At 25.5% G+C, this 12,968-nt stretch overlaps 2 protein-coding genes across 2 annotated transcripts in view; one reads left to right on the top strand and one right to left on the bottom strand.

Moving 5' to 3' along the window:
* Positions 1–12,968, top strand: part of LOC107450407 (uncharacterized) — a 477,566-nt gene that overhangs the window by 87,241 nt on the left and 377,357 nt on the right. The window lies entirely within an intron of this gene.
* Positions 1–12,968, bottom strand: part of LOC107438529 (trypsin-1) — a 63,263-nt gene that overhangs the window by 24,478 nt on the left and 25,817 nt on the right. Inside the window, exon 2 of the mRNA XM_043040643.2 lies at positions 5,854–6,098. Within this exon, the coding sequence (XP_042896577.1) occupies positions 5,854–6,098 (245 nt within the window). The remainder of the gene's footprint in view (positions 1–5,853; positions 6,099–12,968) is intronic.

The raw sequence follows: 12,968 nt of genomic DNA on the forward strand, positions 1-12,968 counted from the left end.
GTTAGACAAAACCAGGTCTTAAACTTTTCTATTTTTTCTAAACAGTTATTTGAATAAAATTGCATGACTCTTTATTTGAAAGAAAAATTAGCTCTTTAGATCGGAAATGCTATTCAATTTAAAAATAAAACATATTTTGGAGCTTATATTAATTTTTCAGAGGTATGCTGGTACTCAGTTGCATCAAATCTGGTTAGTAAAAAATAGAGTATATTATAAAATATTGAAGAAAAGAAAACGTTGTTTTTTGCACTGAAGGGTTTATTTATTGGATTAAATAAATAAAAATAACGTTTTTATACGAAGAAACAAGTGAAGGTTTAAAAATCAAGAAACATAGGAACTTTTGAATTTAATATATTTCATAGGAACTTTTGAATTTAATTATATAACATTAAATGGACTAAGTAAGTTGATCAGATTTAAAAGCAGAAATCGAAATTGAAATTTTAATCAAGTTTCTCTGTATTTTTACTGGAGCCTATTCTTTACAGTTGAGACACTGTACCTAAATGTTTCGGAATTTTGACTAGGCCAAACTAGAAGCATATAGTCCGGGTTTACCTGCCAACGCCATTTACGAGACTTAACATATTTTAAATTTGATTCAAAACCTGTCTTAATTACTTAAAATTACACGTTAAGGAGGTGTTAGCAGATGTGGAACTCGCAGAAATAAAATTTTTCAGCAATAGAAATTACAGAACAAAATCGGTAAATGAAAAATCGAAACTTTTCTTATTAAATTTTTCAAAACATTGCATAGTCATGCATATAGCATAAATTGTCTTCCATTAATTTTGAGTATACGTCAAATTTTTATTTACTAATTTATATTCTTTCTATTCAATTCTTTAATATGATAAATTTTCCTGTAATCTAAGAAATAAAATCTATTTTGATATTTAATGGAAAAGTATTTATGTAGTAACTATAACTATATTAAAAAAGGAAAAAAAGTACTTCGCCTTAATTAACATTTATCGCACTTAAAGGCAAAGATAAAGGAAAATGAAACAAATAAGTAAGCAATTAAAAAGAATTTAATAAAATATGAAAGCGATACATTCGTTGTTTAACTAATAATTAGATTAATTACTGTAGTGAAGAGTTATATGCATTAGGGAAATGGGTTGTAATTTTCCCAGGTAATAAAAAACATCTGTCACTTTTTCGCATACTATGAGACTAATACTTCATTGTGCTTTTAACGCATTTATCGAAGAATTGGGGTTTGTGAAGGTTATGAGTAAGAAATGTACGTAATCTTCAGTGAAAAAACACTATATTAACTATAGGGTATGTACTGTAAAGTGATGAAAACAACTTAAAGTAACTACTAACAAATAAAAAAGAAACAAAAATTGTATGATAAAAAAAAGAATTTTGCGGTTAATAGCGCATTATTTTTTCATGACATTTTGGGAGTCCTTCATCCATATTTTAAACAAAATTTGATTGCTAAAATTTGCTTTTAAGTCACTCTATAATGTTTTAAAATCTAAATTAAGATCATTGCAAAAGTAAGACATTTTATTGCTTGTTATTGAAGTTATAGCAAAGTTGATGTGTAATTACTTTTAGTTTAACTTTCTAATATTGCTGAAAAATATATCTACATTTTATTCACAGTATTTAAAAATTTTATTATAATAAACGAAATAAACATATTTCATAATTTGAAAATTTTGAAATAAATTCAAAAATATTTAAAAAAAATATAATTATTTTTTTCATGTTTAAATCAAGTATACTATAAAATATTAGTTTTCGTTAAGTTTTTAAAGTAAAGCATTTCTAAAATTGTGAAAAATATAAATAAACATAGGGAATTAGCACTGTATATATATTTTTCCTTCTTCTTGGACACTGCAGCCTATGACAGGCCAAGACTGTCCCAATAAGTTTTTGCCATCTTGATCTATTCTGTGCTATGGCCCTCCAGTTAGTTATTATCTTTAGGTCCCTCTCAACTACGTCTAGTCATCTAGTCGGTGGACGACCCCTTTTTCTTGTACCTTCTGGTTTAAAAAAAGCTACATTTTTGGCGGGGTTTTGGTCTTCAGATCTATGTAGGTGTCCCATCTATCGAGTCCGATTGGCCTTAATAACATAAACTATGTCTGGTTGTTTATACTTTTTATATAACTCATGATTGCAAAGGGTACGCCATTTGTTATTCTCATAGACTGCAAAAAAAAAAAAAATAATAATTCTTCTAATTATCCCTCTCTCAAAAATCAGCAATTTGTTCTCCTCTTTTTCATTAGGAGTCCAGCACTCACTACCATATAGGATCACAGGCCGTAAGAGTGTTTTGTATATGTTAATTTTTGTCTTTTGTTAAAGAAATATACTTTTTAGTTGGCTTTCTTAACCAAAGTAGCACTTGTTTGCCATTGCTAAACCGCTATCGATTATATTTCCCCCCACTTAATATTAATTAGTTTAACTTGAACTGATCTACTATATTGTAATTAATTTATTACGGATAAACTATCCGTAATAAATTAATAGCAATAAGCAGTCCTTCAACCATTCTTTCATTCTGATGAAATTATTTTTCTAAAAGTAGTCACATCATAATCATCATAGTTGTCCAGACAGCCCAATGTGGGCCAATGCCTTCATCTGAAGATTTCTTCATAACGACCACATAATAAAAATCGTAAATTATTATCAAGCGAGGCAAAAACGAAAGCGAAATTTAAATGCGATAAATCATAAATGAGGAAGGCAGATGTACAGAAAAGCAAAGCCTCTTTCAAAGCTGGGTGAAACTGGAAGGCGTATTTTATAATCGTCTTAAAACTCCTCGCATTTTTTACTACAATCAAATAAGCTTTGATATTTCGTACACCTGTCTTCCTCACCTCTGATTTGACAGATTTCGATTGCGTTTTTGTTCTTTCCTAGCTTAGATAAACAATTTGTGACCCGCAAAGAAAAAAAAATTGTCTTAATGTTTGATAAGGATTCTATAAATATACATTAAGGGAACTCATTACGAAACACCTTGCTTGTTAAAACACTGAAATAGAACAAGAAATGTTGTCTTAAATTATTTGTCATGAAAAAATTTCTTGTTTTTACACAAAATGCACAGCTACTTTATTTGATGCAGGATTATCATGCTTTAAATTAATTGGTAGTCATAATTTTTCCTTAATCACATTTGATTGCTTACTTCTAATCTAGTTTTTTTAGAAGTGAGTTTATATAATTCGGCACTATTAATTTATTTCAAAGGTTTTAAATTTTAATTTTTAGATTATTATTAATATATTTTGGATTGTTGAATACTATGCAAAAAATAAGAATTCTTCTCCAAAAATAATATAAAAGTAATTTTAAGAGAAGAATTCGGTACTGTTAAATTATTTCAAAGGTTTTAAATTTTAATTTTCAGATTATTATTAATATATTTTGGATTGTTGAATACTATGCAAAAAATAAGAATTCCTCTTCAAAAACAATATAAAAGTAATTATAAGAGAAGAATTCGGTACTATTAATTTATTTCAAAGGTTTTAAATTTTAATTTTTAGATTATTATTAATATATTTCGGATTTGCTGAATACTATGCAAAAAATAAGAATTCTTCTCCAAAAATAATATAAAAGTAATTACAAGAGAAGAATTTTCTAGGGAATACGTAAAAAAGAAGATGAAGAAATTAAGGAAAAAAAGTAAATTAATGTTTTCATTATTTAGCAATTACATGAATGATTTTCAATAGCGTTTTCTTGAATGCATGTTTAGAAAAGGAAAGACATTAAGACGATTTCCTACCTTTTCTATCCTAATTGCTTAAATTAACCGGTAGAAATTTATCTTAAAACACAAGCAACACGTTCCCCTATGAATATTTTTCTTCTTGTTTATTTGAAGAAAAAAAAATGTTTAGTTTGATGTTAAAGAAATTCTTGAAAATTGTGTTATACGTTTCTAAATGGTTATAACCAACACATTAGAAGCGTCAAAACAGGTGCAAGTTTATTCCCACGAAACTTGATTCTCATAAGGTTCATTAGGGGCAATATTTGCCTGGGGGGAAAAGTATTTTATTCTACTGAATTTAGAACGTGGGATATTTTTATATAATTGAATAATATGCTACAAATGACTACACTCAAAGATAGCTTATGATGTCAAATGACTGCTTATATATGCATTTTAGTAGCAAATGAATCAACTGTATATTAGTAAAGACTTAAATATCTTTCTATAGACATAAATTTTTATTAGTTCTCAGAGAATGAATTTATTTCATCGGTTTCTTAGTTTTATTGAGTAAAATTAGTGGGTCACCTATTGTAGAGCCTATTTTATCGTCATCTAAAGTATTATAAGCACAAGGAACCGTAGAATTATTTTGATAAATTGGGATTACTTAAAAATGTCTACAAAGGCATGCATAGATATGGATTTAATTGCGAAGTAGCGATGATATTTAGAAAGATGTAATAACTATGTTTTATTAAATAGCGAATAACTTGTAGCAAACATTTGCCAATACTTAAACCGAAATAATCAAGAATACTATGAAATATTAACTTAATTTATTCTTCAGTTATATGGATGGAGAAGTAATACAAGATTTATAAAACAAAATGCAGTAGTAAATTAGAAATTGTCAACTACCTGAAATATTGATACGTGTAATTGTAATTTTTAAGTAACTTTATCAGTGAAATATGATCAATTATTTTAAAAACAACATTAAATAAAATGTAAGGCACATAAAAAAAGGAATAATACTCAATAATAAGTTATAAGTAAGTATCTGTAACAGAAAACTTTTATTAAAAATGTATTGGTAATTAATATTTAAAATTGTTCATCATAATTTTCAATCCATTTTTTCATCTAAAATTACTTGAATGTTTAACAGTTCATATTTCATAATTAGTTTTATAGACACATTTTATTCTTTTATTTGTCACTAAAAGTTTAAAAACTTCTGTAATCTTCGAAATCTTTCTTTTCTTATAATATTTTAAAGTAAAACTTCGCATGAATTTTCTGTTAAAATCTTTTATTCATTTATTTAAATTTCCTTCCTTTCCTTTTTTAAATTTCTTTTTTCTTTTCTTTTTCTCAGGTATAAATTTTTAAGATTTTTTCTTTTAGTTTTTTTTTCTTCTTCTTTTTCTTCTCAGAAAAATTAGAATGTTTTTTGAAGTGTTGGTGTTAATATTTGGTGTTGTTGTTAATATTTTAAAAGCTAATGAATTCAGAAGTTGACGATCTGAAAATTCCTGTTAGAGAACTGTGGCTAAAACACTAATATCCGGTCATGAAGATAAACTGGTAAGTACTAGTTTATAGTAAAAAGAGAAAGACGGAAAATGTTTTAGAAAATTTATTAGTTTGTTAATTTTTATACCTTGCATTTGACTTCTCTTACCAATAGTATTGTATCAAACACAAAGTAAACACTAATATGAAAGAAAAGTTTTTCTTCAGATGTCTGAGTGCGCCGAGTTCAAATATGTTATTGTATATATATATAGCCAGATGATGCCCAGATGATTCTTAACACAAAATATGATATATATAGTTTAAAATTATAGCTTTGCTTCAGGGAAAACAGTAATCAAGTATTTAAACTGTGCATCAAGCATCTAAACTGTGTCTTTTTTTAATTTCCTCGGCAGAAGAACCATGAAGCCATATTAAATGGCTAAAAAAGTCCATGGTTTTTTGAACCATAGTTTTCTGAACATTTTAATAGACTGTCTATTAAAGTGTTCAGAAAACCATGTTAAATGACTAAAAAAAGTCAATTAATAGACTTAAATGTTTTTTTGTCGATTTGTTTCATTTTGGAAAATTATTCTTATACTTACATTGCAAATATTGAGCTACGTTGATTACGTTGTAGAAAAAGTTCTGATCGAAAAATTTCTGTGGATCATTTGGTATGACAGGTGTATCCGAATTTTTAAGTGGTGTCTTATGAATAACTCTTCCAGATTCACTTTTCCGATTTCCATATCTGACTGATGAACGAAATGAAAAGGGTGTATATCCTTCTGAGGTGCTGACTGTCTGAATAATCAAGAGCAGCACAAGCACCAATCGCTCCAGCATCCTAAAATAAGACAGAAAAGAATACATACTATCATTCTTTATTTCAATTCAGGTTATAATAATATAAATTAAGGCATTTATTAATTATTTTTCTACTTGTGGTGCTTGCAAGCAAAAAAAGATAAATTAAATTCCCTTTTTTAGTGCTTGAAAATGTTTATGGATTTTCACTAACATCATGGTAATTCTGATTTTCTGTTCCTTGCATTTTTTATAACGTTTTTGTATTTTAGAGAGATTTTTCGGGGAATTTTGGCGTTAATAGATTGGTATTACAAGCAAACTACAAATCTTTTCTTTCTTTGTTTTTTAAATTTTCTGATATCGAAATTTTTTTTTTGTGAAAAGGAAAAAAAAACTAGTGCTCCAATCACAAGCATTATATTTAAGAAAACATTAAACATAAGAAATATAAAAAACGTAAGAAATAAGTTTCTTTAAATTTACTTTTGATTCAAACAAAAAAATAATTATAAGATTTTTTTTCTTTCCAAAAATAAATATTTGAAGAGGGTTAAATTATCTGGAACTTTTTATTTAATAATATATTTCTACTTTTTGAGACAAATGAAAGAAAACATTTAAAGCTTTCCGGTTTGATAAAATTAAAAAGTTGTTTTGAATTTAAAAAAATAAGTGATAGAGGCTGATAAATACTATAGATGATACATCTTTTTGAAAGCATCAGGTTGTTTTCGATGTACATGTATTTGATAGCCACAAACACAATGTAAACGAAAGCACATCGTAGAGGGGAATTAATTTGCATTTGAAATTTTGTAATAATATTTTTAGTGTTTTTGGAACTGGATATGAGATTTTTATGAGGGTTTAGATTCGAAACTGTTTTCCAATATTGGACGATCTAGAATTACAAGCTTTTAACATTGCGTGTATGTTTAAAATTTTATTTTGTATTATGAACTTTATTTAATATTTAAATATTTTGGTTTCCTACAGAAATAAATTTAAATGTTGTGTACTATAATATATTTATAAAATTTTGAAATTTTCTTTTTGTCACTAACGTCGTATGTTGAGCTCTCAACAAAATAACTGCAGAACATTATAAAATTCAATGTGAAATTTAATCACATGTTAAATCGTTAGATTTAATTTAAATTCGTTTGATAAATGATTTGAATAAGAAAACAATGTTTCAAAAATGTAGTAAATGTTAAAAAATGCAGTAATAAGAAATGCAGTAACTTCAAATATGCAGTTATGAGTGACTTTCGATTGCAGTAATGCATATCCACCCCCATAATACATGTAAGCTCAGATATATAATGATTTCATTATATTTGAAACATTTGTCAGCTCAAAAATGGTTCGGAATGTATTACTGAAGCATTTGTTTACTCTTTAAAATGAAGAAATGCAACTCTGTTAGTATCTTACATTGAATTTAATGAAATACCTTATAAGTATTTCAGAAACGTTTAAAATGGTATGAAGGAGTGATATAAAATACTTTTCTTTAAAAATTATATTAGACATAAGATTAATTTAAACAATATAACGCAAACCAGATTAAATGATAAGTGTAAGTTATAGAGTTAACCAAAATTCAGTTCGTAATTGACTAATAAAGGCATAGCTTCATGGTCTTTTCTCTGGTCTCTGGGATTAGAATTGAAGGAGTGAAAAAAATCCTGCTTATTCCCAGGTATAAACTGTTTTTCTGGAAAGAAATTTTGAAATTTGAATTTTCAATGTGCTATTACTGCTTAAATTTGTTTTATTTCCTAGATAGAATAAAATTCAATTTAGCTATATAAAATAGTAGGATATCAGTATTTTATGAATTAAAACTATAAATTTTCTAGTTAAACATTGAAGTACTAATGAAAATAAATATTGATTCAAAAATGTTGATTTCATACAAGATAATAAATGTGAAATCTAGTTTTTTTAAAAAACAAAAAACAAAAATTGGAATTCAATGTTAAATACGTTTAAATATCTTATATTTTTATTAGTGCATATAAGCACACGACACCATCTGTGGAATGAAATTAAAATATGAAAGTGACTACATATTTTGTCACTTATTTACGTAAAAAGAAAAAAAAACTAATAATTTTTAAGACGAAAAAATACGCCGATTTTTCTTTATTTATGTAATACATTTCAATTAGGTTTTTTTAATGGATATAATTCAGTTGAATGTTTTTTATTAACGAAAAGCTTTTTACAGTATTAGTTACTTATTCAGTTTTTTTTTCTACATATTGTATATTTTTGCCATAGATTATATGTTTTTGCTATATATATTCCACTTCTCGTGAACTTTCTTATACAAAATATTTAAAAAATTGAGAAATTTTAAAAAAACAATATTAAAAAGAAACTGGGTTTTAATACTCGGCATTTAAAAATGTTACTTTAATTAATACATTCGTATAACAGATGTATGTCAGAAAAATTAAACATTTATGCTACCATAATTGCCAAGAAAATAAAGAAATACTATTCAAAATAATGTAAATAAGTTGATTATCCTTTTGTAGTTATGGTGCTCAAAATAATTTTGCAGACTTAGCATTTGGTAAAACGCTTTGAAAAATAACTATAAGTCTTTTGGTAGCTTTTTTAATATTTTACGATTTCTTAATATGAAACTTTAAAGAATTTCAGCTTCTCTCTCTTTATTTTAATATCAAAAACTATTTTGACTGATATTTTACAAAAAATATATATTTTTTTATAAAATAACAAGTTTTCTTTAAAAATAAAGGTATGAAGTTAAAAAATAATTAAACTGTAATTGACTTTTAATGAAGAATTGTATGTTTTTAGGTGAAGTATTAGGGAAAAATCCAATAAAAATTATTGCTATTAAAATGATGAATAATAAACAGTTTGTATGCTTACTGTAAAAAAAGAGTCTCTCAAAAATTTGATTAAAATGTAAAAAAATTGCTATGAAACAATTAATAGTTGATTTTTGAAAAACTTCCTGTATTCGAAATTGAACCCCATCTCCCAAACCCATATTTTCATTGGTTATATAAATCCTGATATGTTTTCGAGGAAAAATTTTTTTTTTCAATTCATAAATGGAGTAGTTTGTGATTTGAATTTAAGGGATTAAGGATTTGTATAATAATAATATGAAGAGGAAGAAGAAAAGAAAGAGGAAAAATAAGACAAAGAAGAAATTTTCTCTATCAAAATTTATATTTACTTAAACTGAAATATAACGATTTTTTAAAAGGCTTGTATTAATACTAAACGGTATTGTTCCTTCTTAGAAATAAAATTATGAATATTGTGATACCATCTTCCATGTATGTGAATTATGTTAGCAAAACACTTGTCATATTTGAACTTGATTTCCGTTGTTTAATTTCATTGTTAAACTATTTATTTCAAATAAAAAAAACAGAGAAAGAAATTTAAAAGTGAAACTAAACAAGAGAGGAAAAATTTTTCAATAGCCCTTATATTCTAGAAACATAATGTTACTTGAGTTATGTTTCATATATTTTCTTTATATAATTTAAAATTTATTAATCGCAATAAATTTTTTTCTTTGTAAGATATGATATGGAAAACTATTTCTACATTATTTTTCAAGTATTTACGAGAAAAATTATTTTCTGTATTTAGCTGTATTATTTTTACTATAAAGCACATAATACAAATAAAATTTATGATGAGTAGCATGTTTGAAAGAAGACTTCATTTTTTAAGAAAATGGATCTTTAAGATAAAATAAAACTCTAGAATCAAGTGTACTTGAATTAACGAATAAAGCTAATTTAATTTTCATCATAAAGCTAATTTAATTTTCATTTAATTTAATTTTCATAGATGTAAGGAAAGTAAAAAAAAAAAATTGCGGATTTAGGCGTATTTATTTACTTCTATTTCTATTAAACTATTTATTTTATTTTATTTGATTTTATTGCTTTTTAGCGAAATAAAAATTAATTATTATTTAAAGATTTTAATAATAATAACGTTAAAATAAAAATTTTAGGACTAAGATGAAGATTTTAATTATAATAATTTAATAATTATAAAGATTTATAAATTATTATTATTTTAAGAAACTAAAAAAACAAATTATGAGATTTTATTTATTCAGAAATAATTTATTTTTCTTTATTATGTAAAATATTTGCAAAAGTTCGAAATATATTACTTGAAACACGTAATTAAAACAAAGGAAAATTTCACAATGCAAATATATTTTGATAACACAATAATTAAAATTTGTAGAATTCTTAGCCTGCTGAAATTATCTTTGTAACATATTGTTTACTATTTTAAAAGTATGAAATTTTTTAAAATATATCCTTAAGTAGTATACGTTGCGATGAAAATTTAAAATTAATAATTAACAAGAAAGTTTCGAAATTAATTACTAAGGCATGTATGTGCAAATAGTAGGCAGTTAATATATATAATTCTAATATCATGTTACACTTACGCGTCTAAAAAATATTCGCAATTCATATATTAATTTACAGAAACATATAACTAAATTATTTGATTTTTTTGTTGTTTAAGTTAAATCAATTTAAAATAATAAAATATTTTTAACGAATAAAACTCTATCAAAATGAAAGCATACATACATTTTGAGTTTTAAGATTCTATTTACGAACGCCTTAAGAGAAAGGGAGGATCACGTTTCGATCATAAACGGACTCATTCACTTTCAAATAGGTCTTGCCGACCCCTTTTTTTCATTGCAACACAACAGTTCAAGAAACGGAAAGTGTCGGAAACGTGGAAGAATAAGGGGTAAACCCAATATCCGGGAAAGTAACTACATGCTTGATCCGGGTTCCAAACTTAGTGACACTAGTGACCCACAAGGAAGGGCCAGTGTGATGACTTTCTAAAAATACTTATCTATTGACTGAAGCGGAAGGAATTTTTTATCACCCGTACATTCTAATAATGAGATCCATTTCCTTAAAATCACTTAGAAAGCATAACTTAATATATTACGATATATATGTTTTCAATTTAACAAACAGAAGGGTACATATGTGATAAAGAAGTAATAAGATAAACGTATGAATTGCTTACACATTAGTTTTTGTTTTTTACAACGTTGGGTTTCGAAGTAGTAATAAATAATTGGTTATGTAATCTTATTACTTTCTTGTATCAAAAAATTGAAGGAAGATAAATGTAAAATTTAGTAGGAAACAAAGAATAATAGTAAAATATATTTCCTTAAGCAAATTATAAAAAAAAAATTATAAAGTATATGTTTTCAATTTAATAAACGGGAGGGTACGTATGTGATAACGATGAGCAGTAATAAATGATTGGTTATGTATTCTTATTACTTTCTTTTATCAAAAAGTTGAGCGAAGATAAATGTAAAATTTAGTAGAAAAAAACGAATAACAGTGAAATCTATTTCCTTAAAAAATTATAAAATATATATTTTCAATTTAATATACAGGAGGGTACATATGTGATGAAGAAGTAATAAGATATACGTATAAATTGCTTACACATTAGTTTTTGTTTTTTACAACTCTGGGTTTCGAAGTAGTAATAGATGATTGGTTATGTAATCTTATTACTTTCTTTTATTAAAAAATTGAGGGAGGATAAATGTAAAATTTAGTAGGAAGCAAAGAATAATACTGAAATCTATTTCCTTAAAAATTTCTAAGAAATTATAAAATATATGTTTTAAATTTAATAAACAGGAGGGTTCATATATACAGATGTAATAAAAGATACTTACAAATTGCTTACACATTGGTTTTTGCTTTTTACAACACTGGTTTTTGAAGTAGCAATAGATGATTGTTTTCATATGTATAAATATATTTTAAAAGGGTTGATATGTAAAAATAGGGAAATAATTTATAAGTATTCTTTAGTCAATAGATTTTATTGCTCACAATGTAGGTTTTTCATAGTTTGCGTACTTAATAGATGATTGGTTATGCAATTTTACTGCTTTTTTTTTATCCAGACGTTATAGGTAAAAAAAAATATAAGTATGAAACAGAGCTATATTCGAATAAAAGCTACATTAGTATCAGCTATATGAAAACTATATCAGTATCAGTTATATTATTTAGATATAAATAAATTACATATTAAACAGAGATATATTTGTATATAGTTGCCCTTTACACATTAATAAACATTCTGAATTTTCTACACTTCCATTAATTTCGTGCATGCTAATTATATTAACACTGTATGTTTCCTATTCATCATTGTTTTTTGAATTAAGTCTTGCGTTGACCAATTTCGAGAGGAAAAAGTCTTGAGTTTGAAAAATATTAAAGTAAATACAAATCTTGCCCTAAAGATATTTTATCCGAGGTTTTATATTTTATCATGCTCCATTGAAATTCTGAATACGTTAGAATTGCTGTTAGATCAGATCTCAGATTTATTCAGAGTATCACAATAAGGTTTTGAGTATTATAAAATATAAAGAAACGATTTTCAGATATTGTTTTTTGTCCATGTTAAATAATAATTCACAAAAGTTTAGTCTTTCCTTTTTGATAATAGTTGTTTTAAAATAAATCACTTGATTCATTTTGTTTCAGAAAGAACGATTTAGCTATGTTTTTTATCCTCGATAAAAATTAGAAATAAAGAAATAAAAGTGCAGTTATTGGTTTCTATTAGTGTATAACAAATATTATATGCAGTGAACTCTCACTTATGCACCGGTGCAAGGGGCCAACAGAAAACAGCACAATTACAGGAGGATTTAAAGATTTAAAAAGAGCAATTTAAACTCCTTTAAAAATTATAATCACAGAGGATAACGGACAAGTGACACCGAATGGTAATACTCCAGAATAAAAATTAAGGAAAATCTTACAAAATAGTCTCGTAATATATATATATATATATATATATA

This window comes from Parasteatoda tepidariorum, chromosome X1, assembly GCF_043381705.1.
Source record: "Parasteatoda tepidariorum isolate YZ-2023 chromosome X1, CAS_Ptep_4.0, whole genome shotgun sequence".
NCBI classification, from domain to species: domain Eukaryota; kingdom Metazoa; phylum Arthropoda; class Arachnida; order Araneae; family Theridiidae; genus Parasteatoda; species Parasteatoda tepidariorum.